The 23,163-nt window shown below is 39.7% G+C and overlaps 1 protein-coding gene across 1 annotated transcript; it reads right to left on the bottom strand.

The window, feature by feature from the left end:
- Positions 1-1,856: 1,856 nt before the first annotated feature.
- On the bottom strand, positions 1,857-16,428 carry MKRN1 (makorin ring finger protein 1). The gene is made up of 7 exons (XM_026868484.1): positions 16,285-16,428; positions 11,565-11,800; positions 5,970-6,196; positions 5,273-5,487; positions 4,460-4,570; positions 3,871-4,009; positions 1,857-3,448 (listed from the first exon to the last, which is right to left on the bottom strand). The coding sequence occupies exons 1-7, from the start codon at positions 16,404-16,406 to the stop codon at positions 3,236-3,238; spliced, it is 1,263 nt and encodes a 420-aa protein (XP_026724285.1). The 5' UTR covers positions 16,407-16,428; the 3' UTR covers positions 1,857-3,235.
- Between the last annotated feature and the right edge of the window lie 6,735 nt (positions 16,429-23,163).

Here is a 23,163-nt window from a genome sequence, read left to right as displayed (position 1 = left end):
CAATGCCTCTCCAGTGCTAGCATCAAACTGACTGCAGCAGCTTGATTCTTACAGCACAGCCCTGTACTGTATCTCAGTCCTAAGGGACTACAGGTGGAGTCTCTGTTTTAAGCTGCTGCAGCATTAATAATTCTACATATATAAGTTTTGTTCTGAACATGAGACACCCCATACCTCACCCTCTCCTCCAAACAGAAATCTGTTTTGTGCCTGCTGTAGCAGGAAAGTTTCTTTGTTTCATTAGATGAACCAGGCATCCCCTCAGCAAGATCACAGTGCACCTTGGGCTGCATGCAGGAAAGAGCTGTGCTATCCAGATATGAACTAAAGCAGCAGCGGTTCTAAGAAGTGCTCTTTGACTGTATGATCACATTCAGACTAATTAGAATGGGCAGCAGACACTTATTCTGCATTTACCCCAAGATGCAGAATTTTATACCAAACTGTATAGTCTTGCATAGTGAGAACATGCCTCTCTTTCTCAAGATTTGTTTCAAAATCAAGATTTTGCTGGTGGAATTTATGGGGTCTTTATACCTTTTTCATCTTGACACTACTCTCATTGGTCTCCAGTTTCTGCACCTTAGGTATTTGTTTAAAGAAAATGTAGCACAGCCTAAGTCATTGCCCTTTCTATTTCTGCATTAAAAGTTTGCCTTTAATTCTACTGAATTTATTCCTGCTCTTACAGTGGAAAACCATAGCAGCCTAACATACTTAACTCATTTCAAAGGCTCTACTCTTTTCAGCCATTCCTGTCTGGTGGGGTGGAAATCACAGTGCAACAGCAAGCTTTGAAACAGGCCTACCACCACCAAGACTCAAAGTGGCAGTGACACACAGCAGTACTGCTTGATGACAAACACATGCGGTTCTTTAACTTACAGAACAAGAACCACAGCATGCTTCAAAGTGAGAGATCAACAGAAACTACTTGTCAGGATGCACTTGATTACCTTACAGCTAGACAGAACAGCCTCCACCAAAGCAAGTCAGATTTGTGTATTCTCAGCCTCCCCCATAACCTGTACAGAAGTGAGGTGTAGAAGCAGCAGCATCCACCCTTGTGCCACACATACATCCACTCAGAAAGTCAAGCATGCCATTTCAGACCACTTGCGAAGGAAAACTGCTTACATGTGCTCTGGCTAGTACGTTTATTACCTTTTTCCACCTTACCAGAACACATCTTTGTTAAATTTATGTTTGAATGCAGCTCTGCAATAGGATTGTGTTCACTACATAGGAGAGAAAAGGCTAGTTCTGCTTCAAAGCCTTTCATTTTTATTGTTTCTCCCTGTATATGTTTTAAGTGGCATTTGCGTTCAAATCATTTTCTCCCTCTGCTACTTGCCTCTGGGAAAAAAAAAAAACAAAAAACAAACACACACACAAAACAAACCAAAGAGGGTTTTAGACTGTTCAGTTAGACGTTTCTTAGTCATATCCCTCAGCATCTGAATATGTTTCCAGTAGTTTACTTCCAACTTTATGTATTTCTGGCTCATGGGCTCAAAGAAGCATGTGGATTCTCAGGAAGTTGCCTGTTGCAGTGCTTGGACTTGCTGTCCAAACAGCATTATAACAGGAATATATCAACAGAATATGTACAGGAATTTACTTTTCAGGATAAATAAAATTAGTATCATAGTGCAGAACTTACTTCTGAGAAAGCAAGCCACATCTGTTCCCACTAATGGCCCCACAGATTCCTTCAACAGCTCAACTGTCTCAGCTGTCTGTTCAGAATGTGTTCTTTACATTATAGGGTCTTTGCTGGAAAAGTTATAACCAAGTTAACATAATCACGCTGAAACACAAGCTTCAAACTTAAAAGAACAGGCAGACTTGTTTCCTTTTTTTTTTTTTTATTTGGGAAAAGTGCTTCTTACAAAAGGCAGCTGCAAAACAATACGTTTTAGACCTCATAACAATTTCTCATTCCATTTAAAAGTGAAAGGAGAGGCAGTCTAGGGGACAAGAGCAGCAGGAGAACAGATCACGGGGCATCCACGAGTCAATAAAAAACAGCAATAACATAATGCAAGGTTAAAATTCCTGTGCTGGGGCTTTGGTGGCAAAGTAATTTCTCAATGCAAATTACAGCCAGAAACTGCATGACTGCCTTTGTAAGCAGTAACTCACATAAACTGAACAGCTTTACCAGGCAACCTGCCCAACTCAGATGCTGAGAGGCACGTGTACCTCAAACCAGCCAAGAGGCACAGCAATTTCCTAGCAAAGTGCACAGCTTAAGTGGTTACAGCAAGTTCTAAAACTTACAGAGCAATAAAGCTAAAGGGGCCTCTCTGGTATTCCTCTGACCCCACCTTGGCTAACCGGATTTCTGCTCCTGGACAACCCTAATCATACACATGAAAGAGAGCTGGTGTATTAGGGAGTGTCATCTATTAAGTTAAGCGATAGTCAAGATCACTGCCACAGACTGGGCTGAGACCACTAAACCAGTTTCATGTCCAATTGGAGGCTAGACTTCATGCACCAAGAGGGGATGAAAGATGGTTTTGTTATTTTTAACTTACACAGAGTCTCCCCATCCTTGAGGTCCAACTCTACATTTATCTGTATATACACATAGAGAGTTCTCCTTTCACAAAGACATTTTTCCTTTCATGCTAAACACAGTAAAAACCCAGAACGTTCACACCTGGTTCTGGTTACACAGTAGTAATAGTAATGTGCAAGTAAACAAGAGACCAAAATCACAAATGAAGACGTGTACATGAGGGGGCTGGAACGGAGCTGATGCCAGAAAGAATTTGTATCTGGCCTGAAGTCAGCAATATTGGTACAGAGACAGAAAAGAGGCCATCAGCCAATTTACATCCCCACTGCATGGCCACTGCTCATTTTTGTATCTGGGCTCTTCAAAATGAGTGTGGAAGTCCTGTAAACACTTTAACCCTGGAACTGGGTGAACTCTGTTGGTTACACAGATGAAGCAACAAATCTAAGCTAACTGTTTGACAGTTAAACTCATTTTTACAAAAACTAACAATTTAAAGATTTATTTCTTGTTATTGGTTTAAACAGAGGAAAAACAACACTCCTGGGGTGGGAGAGGGTGGGAAGAGACAGACCCTGGGTAAAAGTTATTACAACAGCACCTGGAATTGATCGGCCTGCCTAAGAGAAACACAGGCACTGCCACAACACCACAGGTAATAGCTACTGCCTGAAGCCAAGACAACAGTCCACACTCCACTGACAGGTGCTATAGATCCAAGTCGTAATAATCTTCCAGCTCATCATGAAACAAGTCCCACTCGTCCTCAGAATCTGTAAGCTCATCATCACCTCCTGCTGCCAACAGCATAAGCAACATCTCACCAAGCTCAAAGGTCACCACCTCATCCTCATCGGTCTCGAACGGATCACCGTTCTCCCGCTCCTCGATGAACTCCCAGAACCGATTCCTCCGCTGGGCCTGCAAGAGGAACACAAGTATTTCCCCAGGTGACCAAGCGGTATGAGGTAGGAGTCTTCCCAGAGGCTGACCAGGAGCAACCCCCAGCATACTTTCTGACATGCAAAAAGCAGTTTCTTTCAGGGAGATATTGACCTCCAGTAGAATTTACCCCTACACATCTCTATTAATGCTACCCAGTATTTCTACTTCAGTATGTTGGTGTACTAGGAAAGCTTTTAAAATTCACTCTTTGCATCTTGGCCTCCAGCATTCCAAACTTTACATCATCACCTCCTTCATGTTCACCATTACAGAGGTCTATCAGAAGTGAAAAACACAAGAGTCAACATTTCCTGGTCCTCTTCTCTAATCAGCTGATTTAATGCACACCCCTCTTGCGCTTGCTCTGAAAAGAAAGGACAAAACACAGCAGCACTGACCCGGTATCTACTTGATGCTCCCACTTTGGGTCTCTGTGGCTCCTCTCGGCGGCCATCAGGATATGCATGTTTGTAAAAACAGTTCCCTCCAAACGGACAGCTCCCACGGCCTTCGTCAAAATACCTGCATGGCTTGTTGCTGGAAAGGAAAATATCGCAACCCTTACTCACAGCAGACCCCAACCAGACTTCAGAATTGCTTTTACCTGTAGTCCAAAAGGATCTCAGGTACCATTTGCAGCTGAAGGTATTTTGTCAGTATAACCCCTACGCGCAGAAATGACGTACTACACAACGTGTGTGGGTTGATGCATGCACAGGGACACTGATAGCTTGCAGCACACAAGCTCATTCTACCTTATGGCTACACCACCAGCATTTTGTGTATAGAAGGGAAAGATCGAGGTCAAAGAACACAGGAATAGCTTTGCGACTGTGTGGTTGCATGCATCTGCGAGCAGCCAGGTAAGGACGCACTTCACACGTGCTGGTGGAAAGGAGGTGTGAGAGCGCTTTACATCAACACCCTTCTCCAGGTGTGCCTTTATCTCTGCTGGCTCAACTTGACAAAAGGCTGCAGGGCTCATACCTCATTGCCTCCTTGTATTTCTGAATGAGTTTCTGCTTCTCTTCCTTCTCCTCCACCCAGTACTCACTTGGAATGACAAAGTTAGATGTGATCCGACATTCTGGGCAGGACCTGGGGAATGAACAGACTGCGCTGCAAAACTCCACATTACAGGGCGCTCTCTCTCCTATATAATAAGTCATGGTATATATCCATCTTTAAAAGATGTATTGTACCCACATACTTGCTGTATGGGCTTTTCAATCTAAATTCTCTTACACATGAAGATAACCTAAACTCTCTTCTTCAAGAACTCAATGGCAATGGCAGCAATCAGCTTGTCTCAGAAAAGCTTGAAAAAACACTTCACACAGACTCCTTTTTCTTTAGAATTAAATAATTTATTTTGATTTGATTTCTGTATTTGATTGGAACTGTCTTTTTAGAACAGCCTTTAAATGGAAAAATGTTTTTGTCAACTGATTAATGAACTAGGGCAGTAACAAATTAAGCAGCATACATTCTGAACTGGTTAATCTGTTCTCAGATTCCTGGCTGGGTGTCCAAGACGTAAACAGTAACCATTGGACAACATGCTACTAAATAAATCAAAGTTATTTTCTACCATTAAGTGAGTTTCACAAGCTTACTCCATATTAACCAAATCAGAGTGTAAATGTTATCCCTAACAAGTAATTCACTTCCAAACTAAAGTTAGTATGCATTAAATGCAGTCTCTGTGCAGTCTGCATCTGGAAGTCTGTTGCAAGTTGTCACAAGTTACTAAGTTCTTCCATAGCAACAAAGCACAATCGAAATGGGAAAGTGCCTCACTTTATAATCTTGCTCTCAAATTGTTTAGCACTCCTCCACTTGCGGATGCACTTGAGACAGTAAGTGTGGCTGCAGTTGGAGAGGATCCCAAAGCGGCGCTCACTAGGATTAGCTTTCTCATACACCACCTCCATGCATATCCCGCACACCATGTCTTTACTACGCTGGACGGCAAATGAAAGCTCCATGTCCTTCTCGTGAGCTTCAATGCAAGACTGAAAAGGAGAGACAAAGAAAACGGCTACAGAGACAACTGGTCACCTGGGCAACTCTAAGAAGGTTTTAAGCTCAGTTTTACTCTGCTGTTTTGCATAATGAATGGAGTATGATTAAGCTGAAAAATCTTTATCCTAAGAAAAGTTTGCTCAGGTAGTGGGGATCAATTCACAGTCCAAATCCCTTTCTTAAGACACTGCTTTTAGACGTTCGAAGAGCAATCTAAGAGACCATCCAGTTTTACTAGACAAAGAACAAAGCTTTAGTATCTTTAAGCAGACTGCTCTCCCAGCACAGATAAGGAAACCCAGCTGCTTCTAAGTATGGCCCTGACAGGAAATAGTCCAGTTTACAACAGCAATTTCATTCACTGCCTAACCTGCATGCATCTTCAAATGAAAGGGAATTAGTGACAAGTGATTGTGGAGAGAGAGGAAGCAATAACTTAAAGCTGTTTAACACCAGACAGTTGTTTGCTTACCTTTATGTGCTCGGATCTCTGCGCAGCATCAATTGGATGCAAGACCTGCAGTCCACACATATCACACACATCCCCATGGATATACACGCAGTTTTCTCCATAACGACATTCTCCTACTGCAGCGTAGGGGCACAGCTCCTTCTTTATCTCCACATCTATTTGCTCCTTTTCATATTCTTCCTCAATCACCATTTCCTGCAAGGGTGCTTCAGCACAGGAAGGAGCAGCTGGGAACAAAATTATGGAGAGTAAGCACTACACTCATTTAGAGCACTGGGAGTGAGAACACATTGTTTTAATGCAAAGTAATCTTTGGGTAACCCTGTTCGAGTTATCCAATGAGAGTAATAGCAGCAACCAGTACATTTCAGTCCAACTTTCACATACCCTCAACCTGAATTAACAGTTATTTTCCCACTCAAGAAAGCACAGACAATTTCTTCACCCTTCAACCCAGACAAGACTAAAGCTATCAAGGTTTCAGGGGTCAGATTCAGACCCAAATTCAGAGTAGGAAAATCTCACTGGTCCTCAGCAGTTTAAGTACATTTTTATACAAAGTCTCATTCATCAACAAGTTAAATAAGGTTACAAATGTCTCACAGCTTTAGGAAATCAATTCCACATGGGCTAAAGTTAACAGGCTTCCCTGCCCCCCAATTACACATCTGAAGCAATAACAATGTATCCAGCACCACAAAATGCTACTATGGATACACCACCAGCAGCAGTTCCTTATGTGCAGGTTCATTAGCAGGTGGTTGGTCAGCCTGAACAGACTTTCACTTCTTAGGCTTCCATGCATCTGTATGAATGATACAAAAGTGTGTCCACACCTCTCACCAAACTAACTTTATTCTAGATATTTGCCAAAAACCCTGTCCTAAACAGATATCCAGTCTATCAGGCACAAACCTAAGCTTTAAGAAGCTGAAATTCAGGGCCATTTCACTGCATTCTAGGCTAGCCATCAGTTTTGCAAAATTCTAATTCCATTACCTAATTCTAATTAAGCTGAAATCTATATCAGTTCTCATTTAGACAGCTTCTGCTTAACACTTCTCCTTGTACCTCCTGAACACATGCTTGTCTCTGCCAGCATAAAGCAAACAGCCTTTTGAGATCATTACATAAGTAGGATGATAAACTAAGTTAAAGACAAAAGCAGTCAGTTTGAAACTGAAGATAATAAACACAGGACAACAAAACATTACCATATTCAGAATAAACACCTGGAAGAGCAGTAACTGGACTTCATTTACATAACCAGTAGCTGTTAGAAGAGTGAAGTCATCTATGCTGTAAGAAAGTATAACTTTTATAAGCTGTTCAAGCACTAGATTTGGAGAAGTGAAAACTATCAAGTGCATACTTGGCTCAGTACAAGTCAAGGACACACTCCTTCCTCCTCAAAAAGAAGAGAATCAGAGGCTGCACACTAGCAGAGTTTTCATCCCCATGGAACAAAAGACACAATAAGCTTGTACCAGCCTGCTAGCTTTTGGACATACAGAGAAAAAGATAAAGCAGGTCCCCAAGAGTTCAGTTTTGGGGGATAAGCAAATACTGAAGATTAGCACAGGACCACAGTAGCTCTCAAAATAAGTTCAAGCCTGCTTCCTGAACCATCTCTGACTTTAAAGGTCACTCACACTGATTTTGGATCAATCTGTTTGCTAGAAACATACTTTTCAAAAGCAAATGACTGACAGAATAACAAGTCAACTGTCAACCTCATTTTTCACCAAGAGATTCCCAACGAAAAACATTACCTCTCCTTCCCTGCAAGTTCCAGTGAACTGTTACCAAGAAAAGTAACAAGTAACCATAACACTAGGCTCAACTTTTCTGAGTAGCTGAACATAATATGAAAATTTGTACCTAATTGAACCCCCCACCCCACCCCCTTGAAATCCATGGTCTCCACTTCTACAAGTAACAAAAATCACAACTACCAGTCAGTTTTTATTTCCTCAACTGTCACTTTTGCCAGTGTTTTTTCCAGTCAGTGTTGTTACATATATTTTTACCTGGTTGATTCACATGACTTGTGACATCTTGTATGACCCTTACTTAAGGAGGAGTTCGGTAGATCATAGTATGGATGGCCAGAAGCCTACTAGACAGACAAATGCAGGTGAGATCCAAAGGAATCAAGTGACACAGCACTTCTTTTAATGGGGCTGGCAAGATGATCTTTGCTTAAGGTAATCCTGATTCCCTGATAAATGTGTACTTTGAAAGAAAAGATACATTTGGAGCTTCTCTTAACAGAAAAATTTCCCAGTCTCCTGCACTCCTCAATGATACCTTGTCAAAACTTTATTCAGTAAAGGTTTTATTCATTAAAAAAACATCCAAAAAGCCCGAAGAACTCACAAAACCCCCCCCCGCTTATTATTTAAAGTCCTTTAAGAATAAAGGCTTTGAAGTCTTACCCTTCCAGAGACTGACTTAGAAAACCCTTTATTTATTATGCTGGTCCACTGAAGGAGAGAGCAGAGCTTCTCATCTTAGCACACACACAAAAAAGTAGAGTTGTTACTTAATACAAACTACCAACTGCTTAAGTCAACAAGCACAGTACAGCTACTAAAATCCAGCCCAGCCAAATAGTATCCTTCCACAGAAAAGTACAACTACTTCCTTAGTGACAAGACATCTAGACAAGATACAGATCTATGTATGTCAGCCTTTAATACTGGCTCTAGGTACTTCTACAGTGAGAGAGGGACAAACATGCTAAAAGTGACATTAGTTTTCCAGTCCCACTCTTCCATGCTGTCCCAGAACTTCCCCTCAGTGAGAGTTGTATTTCTATGAAATAAAAATTAAGTTATTTCCACTTTTGAATATCTCAGCTTCCACAACCTAAAGCCTTGCATGCCTATCTCCTGTATCTACTGCACTGTATCTGCTACAGTTTTTCTTCTTCTTTAAAAGCAAAATGAGAGAAACTCAGACTCCATTGCCTCAGTGGTTGCGAATCCAGTATCCCTCAGAGTAACATTCACACTGTTTTCAAAACCACTGCTATCCAGTAGGTGGACCCAACCCCTATTTTCTCACTGCCCATTTCAGTCACCAGTGTTACATTTGTACTAGTGAAAAAACTAGTCCACTACCTTCAATTCACACACCACCTGCTTTCACTGTAGAATACACTTTCTAGCATCAAATACATTCATCCTGGAGCAGCAGGAAACAGCCATCCAATTCAGAGTGTTTCCTATATTTCTGCCTTTCTACTTTCCCTCAACTATTCCGTAACACCTAGCAGCAGAAAAAAAAAACAGAAATGTGGTGCATCTGTACAAATAAGGGAGTATCCGAAGGACTGTCACTATTTTCTTTGCTAGGCCCTGAGATTAGCTTCAAGAAAACAGGTTTAGTCTCAAATCAGAGCACCATCTGCATTAACAGAATGTCTTTGACTCCCTAGTAAAATATAAGCATTATAGCCCAAGCTACTCACAGTTAAACTGTCAACCCTGAATCTTCTGCATTCTTAAGACAATTTAAAACATTCAGGTTTCCAGCTAATCTTAATAGGTTCCATTTTCAAGTTTCCAAGTACCTGTACATTTCTCCAGGCATTTGACAAGAATAACCTTTAAATCATACACTGTGAAACACACTGTACACATTCTCCTGATCACTACAGCAAGATTCTTCATTTTCGTAGCTTCAGAAAAGCAAAGTTTTTTTAAATGCAGCTTTTAAGAAATCACCATGAGAATTAGTATCATGTAGCACTGTTCAGAACATCAACAGCCAAGCATGCCTGGACATTAAAATAAATTTCAAACAACAGAGAATTTGGAACAAGATTCAGAAAAGAGACTGTTACTTACTCTGTGGCAGCAACAAATTTCCATGAAAAATAAGCCTACCCCCCCCCTAGAAAAAGGAGCTGCTTCAGGAAAACGAAGTTAAAGGTATACTGAAATGTTCTTACACTTCAGGAATTTAGGAGATAGCACCAGCTCTCCTATAAGGAGCAGGTGTATTTAGAAAATCTCTGGCTGTTCAAACTAGCAATTAATTGATTCCAGTGGAGGGACACCCAGCCATTAAGGGGGATGAAGCCCATGAAGAGAGACTGAATAAACTGAACTTAAGTTTAAGAAACAATCTTATTTCTATCTTAAACAACAACAAACAAAAAACCAAACCACAGAGCCAGACTCTTCTCAGATGTGTACAAGACAAAAGACAGAAGGCAAGCTGAGGCAGGGAAAAATCCAATCACATACTAGGAAAGGGTTTTTCCTTCTGAAAGAAGCCAAACACTGCAAAGGCTGCCCAGAGGCTATGGTGTTTTGAACATCTGCGAGGATGGGGATTCAACTAAGCAAAGCCCCTGGCAACCTGACATAGCTGACCCTGCTTTGAGCAGGAAATGAACTAGATGAAGATTGGAAGGGACTTCCAGATTATTCTGTTCTGATTAAAAGATAAAAAAAGACTCCTTTGTCTTAATGAACACAGAAGCTGTACTTTTTATGACAGTAAGGTGACCTATTAACAGGTAGAAGACAAGTTTTTATTCCTTTGGACTACACACAAATCACAGATACACCAAACAATTCCATAATCAAGCTTCTCAACAACACTAACAAAATGTTAATGTTGGTTGACCATTCCTTTTCTCTTCACCCTTCCTCAAATCAGATCAGAGCAGGCTCCAGCAGCACCCTGTACCATTGAGAATGCAATTCTCTTTCCAGATCTGAGAATCTAAGTAGTGCTGTGGAGACAAAGTAGTATAATCTGAGCACTGTATGACAACTTCAAATTCTCCTGGACACAGATGTCCATTTTGGATTCAAAAATCATTTGAGTACTCATGGCCATAAGCCTTCAGTTTTAGAGAGCCAATTATTAGTAAATACGCAAAAGTAAACACCTTCAGCCTACTTTTCACTTAAATTTTAAGTCTTTGTGATATCTTTCTGCAGAGAAAGCAGATGACAAGTATGCTGCTGAAACAGTCTGGTCCCATATGATGAGCTTCTCAACACGAGCCATCACAGTATTAGAAAGTCAAGTCTCAAAAAGGTAACTGGAATAAACAATTTTCAGCCTCTGGTCTGAATTGCCATGAGATCCATGAAGCAAACATTACGCATTAATTCGTTCTACAGGAATCTGTACCTCCACTAGAAAACCTTTAAAGGACTGAAAAAAAAAAAAGAAAACCAGAACAAAAAGTCCCCCCAAAACAAAGGCAGATTATATGTTTTCTAAATCGTGGTATTAACTGCATCACCAGTATTTTCTTCTCCCATCACATAAGCAAACTAAACTTCAGTTGAGATTCCCCTAGTGATCTGAAGCCATAATAACAGAAGCTAGTTACACAGAGACTGTCTTCAAGTACACCTGGTTTCAGAACATCAGGACAGCAGTAGTAACAGGCATGGAACAGTCCAAAGATTCATATCAGAAAATTCAAGCCTAAGTTAAGGACAAATCACTTGAAGCAGTAATATGAATGGCTGTACTCAACAAAACCAAAAGCATTAAAATAAATGCACTACACAAATTGTTGACCCGTGACAAAAATCTGCTGTTATCCCACGATCAGCTTACCACGTCCACAGTATGGCTGCCCAGGAACAAACTCTACAGCATTCACCCAGTCTTCAGCACCTACTCCTGCAGCTGCCAGATCTATATCTTCATCTTCTATCTCAGCAATAATTTCTTCAACTGTTTCAGGGAGCGATGCGAAGTCTGAGGACATTGAGGGATAAATTTCTGCATCTGGATTCATATCAGTCATATCAGTCATTTCTTCCTCTTTCAGTGGCTTGGTATGTTCGTATCTAAGAAGTTGAAACACATCAAGTCAACACTTCACAAAAAAAGATACTCCATAAAGCAGCCAAAGGTATTGGAAATAAACCAATTGAGATGCAAACACACTTATCTGAAAGGATGACCTAGAAACAGCTTGGAAGACAATGCCCCTGATGACCCTTTCTAGAGACATGCTTCCACTTGTGTAATCTGTCATCACCACTTAGGAAACAGAAGACACTCCATGATTTTGGAGGAAACGGAGCAGCATGCAAAATCCTTACTTAACCTACACAGAATGAACTTCAGTTATATCCAAAGCTGATCATATACCCATTATGCATGTATAGTATTACTGAATGAGATAAAATAGTTCATTCAGCTTTAAAAAGAAAAGGCTATGGTCAGATACTACTGTCTTCAGCTACCTCGTGGGAAAGCCACAGGAAAGATGCAGCCAGAGTCTCCTCAGAGGTGCAGTGATGACAGCCAGTAAGCACAAGTTAAAAATAATAAGTTATAATTAGGTATTAGGAAAAAAATTCACTGTGAGAGTAGTCAAACACTGGAATGGGTGCCCAGAGAAGCTGCATATGCCTCATCTTCAGAGATAATCAAAACTTGACTGGACAATGCTTTGGGCAACATGACCTAAGCTGGCTCTGCCTTCAGCACGGCTCCAGAGATCCCCACCAACATAAGTGATTGTTTTTCTGTATCTGAGCATCTTGCCTTGCTCAGATTTTATATTGAATTTTAGTAGTTATTTCTAATGTCTCTTTCAACAGTGGAAAATGATGCTCAGAACACTTTGATCCCTACCACCCACAAACAGGGAAAACATCCTTTCCCTCAAAAAATCTGTATTCCAGCAATTAGTAGACAACAAGGGAAAATAAATTACAGGTGTACCTTTGAAGTCGTGGATATTTGCTGACTAATTTCAAGAACAAAGGAAGGGATTTTTTTGAGATTGTACAAAACTTTTACGCAACTATGATTCATTTACCTTGTGTCAGACTGAAAACAACAAAGTGTCACAGTACTTGCATATAAAAGAGATACTCCCAACCAAATGTCAGCTTTCAAATCCTAAGGAAGCTATGAAGCACAAATTTAAAAATCAAGCCTTCTGACCTCTACACCACTGGTCTCCCAAGTGGTATGCATGCAGCCTAGGGGGCGTGCAAGACAAGCCACTAGGGTGCAGGAAAAAAATACTAGAACTTGCCGTTGGATTTTTTTTTTTTCTAAAAAGATAAGAAATTAAGTTTTACTAATATTAAACATACAGATTGACAGCAGTATCCTCACTCAGTTCATGTCAGAGGGTATCATGCATGGTATGCACAAGGTGTCCTGAAGGAGGAGTGGGTGTTCCACCATACAGCAGGGCTGACAACGGCACCCTCACTTGTTTGCTCACTTTCAGCATACTTCAAAACACTGCGGTTTGTTTGTGTCCAATTAAACGGATTAACAGATTATATTATCTTGTTTTACCTAAACAAACTCTAACAAAGGGAACAAGTGGCTTAAAAAGATTCCTGCAAATAAACTCTGAACTGCAGACAGTACTGATAAAGTGAGCAGAAGCCAATGATAAGAAAATGTCAGAATTAACACTTCTACTCCTACTACAAGCTCTTCATTACAACCACCTAAAGACAATGCAAATTAAGCAGATCTGACAAGGATTGGGGGAGGGGATAAATAAGGTATTACCAAGATCATTTGAAATACGGATTTACATCCAGTATTATTAAATGAGCCTTGTCCCAAGTGTATAATGTACAGATCAGATAGCTAATGATAGTATGAAGCTGTATCACAATTAGCAAGACATTTAAAATTTAAACATCCAGAACATGAAGACAAGCCTCTACAATTTTTTCTGAGATGTTTCAAGTCATGCAGTACTCAATCCAGTTCTTCACTAAACTTCATAATAAATGTTTAGAAGCCTCTTTCGAGGCTTCTTCCATAACTGAAAGACAAAAAGCCACGTACCATTAGACCACTCGCTCTTCCTGCTGTGGTAAAAATGACTGAAATAACACACGAAAAACAATATGGTGACAAACACATTCCTTTGTCAGCAAATACTGTTGGGAAACTCATAGAAAACATTGGTGAAGATGTGAAGAAACAAGTATTAGAACAAATTTTGCAGTGTTGGAAGTTTGCTGTACAGTTGGATGAAAGCCTCTAACATGTCTCATAATTGCTAGATTCTGTTTCAATAATGAAATACACAAACAAATACTTTTTGTGAACCACTACAGAAAAGATGTACCAGAAGAGATATATTCTCAAATTACTTTTTCAATAAATACAAAAAAATGTGTTGGAGGAAATGTATTCCCAAAAGTAAATTACTTCTTTAATAAAACCAATGTTTTATGGAAAAACTGTGCAAGTATAACCCTGATGAAGCCATTGCTTTGACTGGAATAAAAAAAAGGAGTCCAGAGTAAGGTTAGAGATAGCACAACACCAGAAATCCATTCAATGCATCCTTCATAAGCAAGATATTGTAGCAGAGATGGAGCTAGAAGCGCACAGAGTTCTACAGACCATCATCAAGACAGTCAATTTTATAAAGACCTTTAAATAATCAAAACTTTACAGCACTTTGAGATGAAGAGCAGTCATGAAAATCTTCAGTACCACACAGATGTTTTCAGGTTCTCTCATGGTAAAGTGCTTAAAAGTTGTCAAAGATGAGATATGCATTTTTACTTCACAAAGAGACAAGTGTTCCAAATTTGCTGACCTTTTTAGTGATGACAAGTCACTGTCAGTAGTATGCTACCTAGAAGACGCTTTTAAAACATTAAACACACTCAATCTGTTCTTTCAAGGTAAAGGCAATGTTTTAAGAACAAGTGCTTTTTGAAAGAAATTCACTGTGTGGAGACAACATTTTGAAAATGGCTGTTCCAAAACACTTCCACCATTATGCATTTTGTTGCTAAAAGTGATGCAAGCATGTCTACTATATAAAAACTCTCATATCTTGTATACTTAAAAACCCCTGGAAACAGAATTCTCTAACATATTTTAAAATCTGAGCAAAGGGTTTTAGTGAGGTTTGGACCAATTTGTTAAAAATAAAAATGCAACACCTTCTAATTAGTCTGCAAGAACAGCTGATTGACATAGGGAAGATGGAAATATACTAGCTAAATTTTAAGAAAAGTCTTTGCATAACTGGTGGATGGGATTGAAAAAAATGAGTATAACACACTTGTAAGTGCAGCCAACAATATGCTTCTTCCTTTTGGATCTACATTATCTTTGTGAAAGATCTTTTTCAGTTATGACAACTAAGTACTAAAATGAACTGAACTTAGAACAAGATCTTCAAATCACTGTATTAAAAAATGTTAAACTAAGATTTTAAATAATGAAGCATAGCCAATCAACATCACTATCAAAAAATATTACTACTAGTAATGCGTTTAGAGAAAAAATGTGTTTGGACTCAAAGTTTTTATAAAATATTGTTTATTTTATCTTCATTATAAAATTCTGATTTTGGTCTGGTTTATAATGTACATAATGTGTTAGTACAGTAGTAGATATATATCATCTATAAATATACATAACAGGTGAGTGCTCAAAAATTTTTCATTGATGGGGTGCATGATCAGAAGTTTGAAGAGAACTGATCTACATGATCAAGAAAGCAACACTGGCAGATAGAAGGCTACAAGAGAGGCTTAATTTTGTTTTCTTCTACATAGTAACCATATATTAAACATGAAAATAAAGCTGTCAACTACCATATCAAGTCACAATGCAAATATTTAATCATGCATTAGAACTGCAACAAGACAGAATGTTAAAACTAGTGAACTTAAGATGACGCAAACATCCCTAAAACTCTGTAAAGCTTTGTTACACTAGGAAAGTTTCCAATTCCTTTCTTCACACTTTTTAATAATTTCAAGGGTATAGATTAAGTCATACTATGTTTTCACAATGCAGGGCCATTTTGTACAGGCAATATCTTAGAACCCACATGACTATACTCCAGTTACTTTTCCAAAATGGCAGTTCAAGCATCAGAGTAGCAATTCCAGAAGAGAGACATACAGTCAGGGGGAAAAAAAAAAATAAAAAAATCTTACCTGTTCAGGCTTTTATGATCACTTACTAAACGTAACTCAGTTTTATCAGTGCAGCTAATTTGAACGCAGTCTCAGTTTTCAATTAATTCATGTACTCACGTTAACAAAAATCCCACACATGCTGACAACTAGTACTTTCACACAAAGCAGTTCTCATTTTGCCTTTGCTATTTATTTCCATAGTAAAGCAAACACTATAGTATTTAGCAAGAGAAGGCAGCTTGTGAAAAAAAATAAATCTATTTTTATAAATTTCTGAACTTGCAATGAAAGAGTGAAAACGCTTTAAGATTTATTGCCTAAGAAAGAGCTCTCTACTCAGGGACTCAGAGCGAAATTACTCCCTTACAGGCTGGTCAACAGCCTTTCTTTACCTGCAACGATCTCCATAAGCACAGCATCCTCGCTGGTAATACCTGCACACCATGGCAGACTGACTAGTGGAGAGGTCATGGGAGTAGCGGCAGTTGTCTCCTTCCTTGCAAACTCCATGCATAAAATATCTGTAAGACAGAAGATTACTGTGAATTACAGAGATGCACTGAAGCTGTAAATGAAGTATTTGGATGATGAGTTATTCTATGTCAAATTATGCTGAATTAAGAACTCTAACAACTAATGGGACCACATCCAAGTATAAACATACAAATAGGAATGTCTGAGAAAAAACGAAGCCTTAGCTATTCCAGTGAACTGCACATTTAGGGACTTACACTTACCGAAAAAAACCCTGCAAAACAAACTTTTATCTTGGGATATGACACAGAGAGAAAAGTTTCTTGGATGAAGCAGATAGTGACAAAGTTTTATTTGGTAGCTCCTGTGTTCTGACGCCAACAAATCCCTTAGAGAAGTCCAGCACTGAATCCAAAAATTAGAATTGGACACACCCTAAACAAAGTTTCCTGAGGCCTTAAATCTATTTTGAATTTGTAAATAATTCAATCAGAAGTCATTTCCTCTCCAAGAATGCAAAACATGTTTGTGATGGATAATTACCTGACAAAACAGACACATTAGTTTTTGCCATAGGAGCCAAATAATCAGTAGAAGCACCCTGCTTCAAAACTGTGCTGCCCATCTTGAAAGGATTGAGTTTCAAAGTTTCTGAGTGCAGTTCACTAAATTTTAGCATGTCAAATAACACAAGTTTAATTGAGCATCCCCAAATTCAGCTATTCAAGAAAACCTAACAGTGGTTTTCCATTTAGTCTAAATTTCAACCCAGAAATCACAAGCTTCTTTAAATTTAAACTACTGTAACTACTCAGACTCAATATGCTCACATCAAAACCACAACTGAAAACACAAGTTTAAGTACACCTTTCCCAATCCACATGAAATTACAAGCTAAGAAAAACAAAAAACAAACAACAAAAAAACCCAACAACTATCTAAAAACTGAACCCATCAATGCATTTACCAACACTTCAGTTTAGAAATAGAAGCACTGGTCCCAGATACCAAGCATATTGCAAACTCTGAACTCACTGGAAATACCAACACCTGGTAAAGAAGAAAATTTGTTAGGGTCTAAGGCCTGATACAAATTCTTCACTTGCCTACAAAATACCACAAGAGGGAAGATTAAGAAGCAGATTATACCCTCCTGAACCTCTCTTGCTGCTAAAAGGGGCAGTCCTGCCCTCCTCCTGTTACACGCTTTCAGCACTTTGCGATGGCACTAGCACACCTGCACAGCCAGAAGCAGCAGGTCCTCCAAGCAGCTGACTGCACAGCCACACAGCAGTACAGCCAGCACAGAAACAGAAGGATCATCTTTCAGCAGTGCAAACTAAAATTAGGATAGCTCTTCACAAAACAGCACATTCAAGTCGATATTCCTAACTTAAAATTGTCAAGTTGTTGAACTGCATGAACTTCTGCACAGGTACTTAAGTCTGCTGTATTTTTAAGAAGTCAGATAAATCTAAGTGAACGATTCACCAAATGACGCCAGCAGTGTGTAATCTAGTACTAGGGAGATATTAAAATCTGAGGTGAGTCTTAAGAGGGCTGGTAACCCTCCATGTGCAAAATCAGTGGTGTATCCAAGGTACTAAGAACAAATAAATCTAAAGTGGTTTTATAAACCACCAGTTGACACTTGCCATCAGGCTGCAATTCATGCTCAAAACAATCACCTGTCTGTACACTGTAGCTGCACAGTAACCAGGCTAAGAAATGTGGTCCTACATAAGAATACGTAGTAGAAGACCAAGATGAGGCTCTGCAGGATGTTATCCCCAGAAGGACAAGCACCCTAGTCAGGTTTGCCAGGTGGCTGCAAACAGCCATGCCAGCACACACCAGGAATAGGGTGTTACAAAAACATAAAAACCATGCCACACTCCATAAACAGCACTCTCCACTGTGCACAGAAAGGCGGAAAAAACTCCACCACCCCCACACACATCAACACGACAATCCACCCACAAACCAACCCACCTCAGACCCAAAAAAACCCCAACAACCCACAAACTCGTGGAACCAGAACGTAACTGGAATTTCTGGCTTGCCTGAAATGGGAGTCACACCAATAGGGTAAAAACTAATTCAGGTGGTTAAACGTTTCTTCTTGTTAACAACTTACCTCCACCCTTTACTTATTTCCATACAGCATTGCTTCCCCCATGTGTTGGGACACACAATTTCATAGCCACCTGCTGACTCAGATCAGGAAATGGCTTCAGATGTAACCTGACATTCCTTTTGCTGCCCCCGTGGTTATTTTTAATCTATATCAGATCACTGTTGAGCCCCACTGCACAGTCACACTGCTACTTAAGCCAGGAAAGTGTTGGGACACCACTATGGCTGAAATAAATGACTAAGAGATAGGCACCAGCCTGAAGTGAGAACTTCTGTTAGAAAGTACTTGGTTGACATAACTTGTTCTAAACACATACACCTCAAAATTAGGCTCTCCCACTGCTTGTTAGACAGAGGAAACATAGCTCTAAGTCCCATTACTTCTTTCCCAGGGTTAGAAAACCCTCTGCAAATACAGGTTCTGTATAATTCGGAAAGTTGTCACAGTTCATTACATCAAGATGGTAGGCTATAAAGGGAAAAAAGCCAAACCTGAAACACTCACAGCTCAATTTAATTCACACGTCACTTTTAAAGGCCTGCAATCCTACGCAGCAAACTCGGCATCATTTGAACAAGAAGGCTGGGGTGGGAGGAAAGAAAAAAGTATTTCTTACTGACTTCCCCCCTCCCCCAAGATTTAAGATTTTTTTTTACTTAAGGTTGCAAAGAATTTAACATTTTGCATATGAAATTGTGTGTTTGGCTAAAATATGCTTTGGTAATGTTGAATAATAAACAGTGCATTTTTTTGAAAAGTAACAACACTTCTGCTGGAGAGTATCTTTACTTACACAGTATTCAATTTAACTGTAACTCTATGCAACAGCAGTATCAGCACCTGTTTCTGGTTACAGGAAAGAAGTATCCTTAAAACTGAGAAATACACGAGTTACCTGTCTCACTCAGTGACATATAGAAGGATACCTGAAATTTGCATTCTGCAAAGTACCTGGAGAATACATGTAATTTCATCTGAAAAAGCAAAACTGGATCAAGACAAATATATAACTGGATTTTTTCAGAGCGCCTATGATTCTGTCATTTGAAAAGCACTTATTCTGGCAGCAAACCTCTCTTGTCTTCCCTATTCAGATATACTAGTGTGATGTAGTGAGATAGCATGGGGAACCAGACCAGATAATTCCTCAGCGTCCAAACCCAGATCACCTCCCCAGTTTGGTTCATTGCATGACTGTACAAAACACAAGTGATACCAAAACATGGAACAACCACACAGAAGCAACAGTTGCCTGCACTGACATTTTATCACTGGAAAACATTTTAACTCTTGTCTAGCCGTGAATGCCTTGATCAAAACACCGTATCCATGGGGTACTTCAAAAAGGTCACAGAAATCAGGCTTTGCCCATCCAAGAGTCTTGAGTTGGAAACAAGATCTGGTTGGCATTTTTTTGAGTATAAAGAAAACAGTTGCCCAAGGCCATAAAGGTAATCATGTCTCCAACTCCCTGGAATTCCAATCACAGAGAGATCAGATGTTACAAGTACTACAATTAATTTACTACAATACTTAATTTTCAGGTTTATCCAGGTTTCAATGACCTTGATTTCCATGATGCTTTAAAGTATAATAATCTACCGAAGATCTGGTTTCCCACTGCTAGAACATTACTTGTATTACTTACCATAAGCTAAAGAATTTGTAATGCCTTTATCAAAAAGACACGGCAGTGTTAAACACATATAACTGCAGTCTAAAATCCTGAACACATACTGGCTTCCTTCAGATGATTCTTCTGATATATTGTCTTAACCCCTGTAATCCTATTAGTGAAATCAATACACAATAATTCTTTCCACAGCCTTTGAAGCTTGAAATGGGTCTGCATATTCAGATGTGGTTTGTCCTTTACTTCAGGTCCACTTAATTCTGCTTTCAGGTAACCCCATTTTGTTTATTAAATTACGGGTCTTGCTGCAATAGAATGTCACACCCGTCAACAGACTTTCTTCAAAACTTGAGACATTGCCATGTCTGGCAGACAGGGAAGCTCAGGATAATAGCCGACTGCAACCATTAGCCTCTTCAGATGCCATACAGAGAGGAGTACTCCCAGGGAAGAGGAGGCCGGCACACTGTTCTAGCACAGCACAGGGGCGTTCAGCCACACAAGTGGCTGATGAAATCCTACATGAGTTAGTAACCTTGAGAAAAATTAAAAAGTAGGTCTTAATAGCATTTATCTCCTTGTCCCTTCCTTCAGCAAGCAGCTAGTGGGGGGTGGGGGGGGGTGTGAATCCAGAACAGAGCAGCTAAGAAAAGGGCAATACTATCAGGCTGTGAAGAGTTTTGCCCCCCACACCTTATCACTAGTGCTGCACTGACTTAAGGAGGTATGCACTACCGATTCAGATTCTTCATATTGAAAGACTGATAAATACCCAACCTAGGTTTTCAAAAAGAACAGCAAAAATACAAACATGTAGACAACTCTCAAAATGCACCGATTAGTTACTAAGGGTTTTCTTTATGTTCAGTTATTAAGCAAACAACTGAAATGTAATCTGTTTAAGTCAACTTGATGCCCTTAACTACTATTGCATGACATCTGGAAAATGCGAGTATCAAGCTAACAGTGTCAAGTCTTTGGAAAAAAAAAAGTTGGCTATATTACTGCTCAATAAAACCACTTATCTGTTTGAAACAGAAAGGACAGAGAAGCTTGGTAAAGACCACCATTCTTTTTCTCATTTCAAACATATCAATAACAAAGGGTTAAGAATATTAAATAGTTATGAATTAGTTTTATTCCCCTGCGTTTTATTCCAGATTGAAAGATTATAAATCTTACACCACAAAAGCATTGAAAACTGCTAAACCATAGAAGCACTGTAAGATTGAAAACCTGCATTTTGAAATTAAACATCTCAATTAAATTTGCATCTCAAGCTAATTTACGAATAAGAAATACGTTTTCTTGAATGTGAATATATCTTCCTGAAACCAAAATGAGAAAAACGGTATTCTTAACACACATTCCAGGAGCTCAAGTCGGAATTTTTAATTCCATTTTGAAGTCTGAGGAAAGCTATGCTGCCCACAAATTGAACGGGCCGGTAAAAGTAAACAAGTAAATAAGCAAGCAAACAATGGGGTAACTAGGAGGATTAGTCTGAAAGAACAAAGAATGGAGAGGTTCATGAGGTAGGTCCAAAGCCAAGTTCTCACTGTTGGTTAAGCTCACATTAAAGCACATTAACCATTACAAAAGAGTAGCTTTGACTTCCCATTAGTCCTCAGTGCTTGCAAATAAACGTATTAATCAGCCAGACTCACTGCAGGATACATTAAACAGAGTCACTGCACAACACTGATGAACTTGACTGCTTATGTTCTATGGCACTCCCTGTCTTCAGAAAATTGATTCATTGTGTCTGTTATCGGAAAACACATATATATCTCACAACCCAATTTACTTAATTGAGCCTTTCGATCTTCAGAAATTATGAGGCAATCTATGCAGAGGGAGCACTAACCTACGCCCCCGCAGCTCACTAAAAAGCTGAGCTAAGCATCATTCCCGGTCATTTCCTCATCACTGGCCTACGCTTAACTGCCAGACATCAAATATTAACCCGGCTATTCACAGGCGAAACTCCTTGTGTGTAGATGCACCGAGGACGAGCTGAGAAACAGCGCCTCTCAGATAGACACGTTAACAGTGCATTAACCAAAACAAACGGCGACCAGCAGTTAACAGGAACGCTTTAAATACTGCAGGGCATACCTAACAGCACAAAAGAGAGACGCGGCAAGCAAGCACGCTCCCTGTGAAAGCCCCGCCATGGTTCTCAATGCTGTTATTTTAATCTGCAGTTGGCATAAATGGAAAAATACGCAGAGGAGATCGCATCAAGACCTAGCGACTCTTCCTTCCTGCCCAAGGGAGGTTCGTTTTCGGTTCCAAATGACTTGGAATGTATTTATCCAGAAATATATTCAGATTAAACGCAATTTACAATTTTATTAAAAAAAATACATCAGGAGATGCTTCTCGATGTTAATCTTGGAATTCACCACTTGCTTTCATGTAAAATAATATATTTCTATATTCATGAAACTGGTTTATATTCCTTCCAACCTGCAAACAGATCAGCAATATAAGTTTAAAAATAGTCCATCTGGCAAGCTTTACAACGTGCAGTACGATTTGCATAAACCTATATAAAAAAATTTATCAAAATAAAGTTTAAATGAAAACACAAATAGAAAATGACGCAGCATATAGAATCTTAATGCAACACAAGTAGCAGCACTCCTGGCATTCTGCGGCCTATCGTGACTTGTTCCCATTCTCCGGTTTATTAAATAATTCCTGCTACATCAAATGCGAATTCATTTCCATTTTTAAGTTTTGAACCAAACGGAGAACTTAGATGATTTGGTATTTCCCGCTTTATCGCATTTTCTGGAACGCGGTTACAGGCCTTCCATTCTACAGTCTCCTCCACACTGACCGGGCATGTTTCCACACAATAAATAGCGGCCTACAGCGGCTCGTAAGGAGCCGGCGAGGCCTCCCAACCCGCGGCGCGGCAAGGGGACGGCAGCCACACGCGATCCGCGCGGCGGAGCCGCAGGGAACACCCTCCCATGAGGCCTGGGCAGAAGAAAGGCCGCAGCCCGCAGCGCCCCC

This window comes from Athene cunicularia, assembly GCF_003259725.1.
Source record: "Athene cunicularia isolate RWA chromosome 1 unlocalized genomic scaffold, athCun1 chr1_part2, whole genome shotgun sequence".
In the NCBI taxonomy this organism is placed as follows: Eukaryota; Metazoa; Chordata; class Aves; order Strigiformes; family Strigidae; genus Athene; species Athene cunicularia.
The sequence above is the reverse complement of the archived record's forward strand: the minus strand, read 5'-3'. Positions and strand labels throughout refer to the sequence as shown.

Bases quoted from the DNA above. Each gene is read 5' to 3' on its own strand.
- MKRN1 (XM_026868484.1), bottom strand. From the start codon at position 16,406: ATGCATGGAGTTTGCAAGGAAGGAGACAACTGCCGCTACTCCCATGAC. The intron at 6,197-11,564 runs GTAAGCTGATCG...TTTTGTTCCCAG, and splicing joins GCAGCCATACTGTGGACGTG to CTGCTCCTTCCTGTGCTGAA. The intron at 4,010-4,459 runs GTATGAGCCCTG...TTTCCTTTCCAG, and splicing joins AAATACAAGGAGGCAATGAG to CAACAAGCCATGCAGGTATT.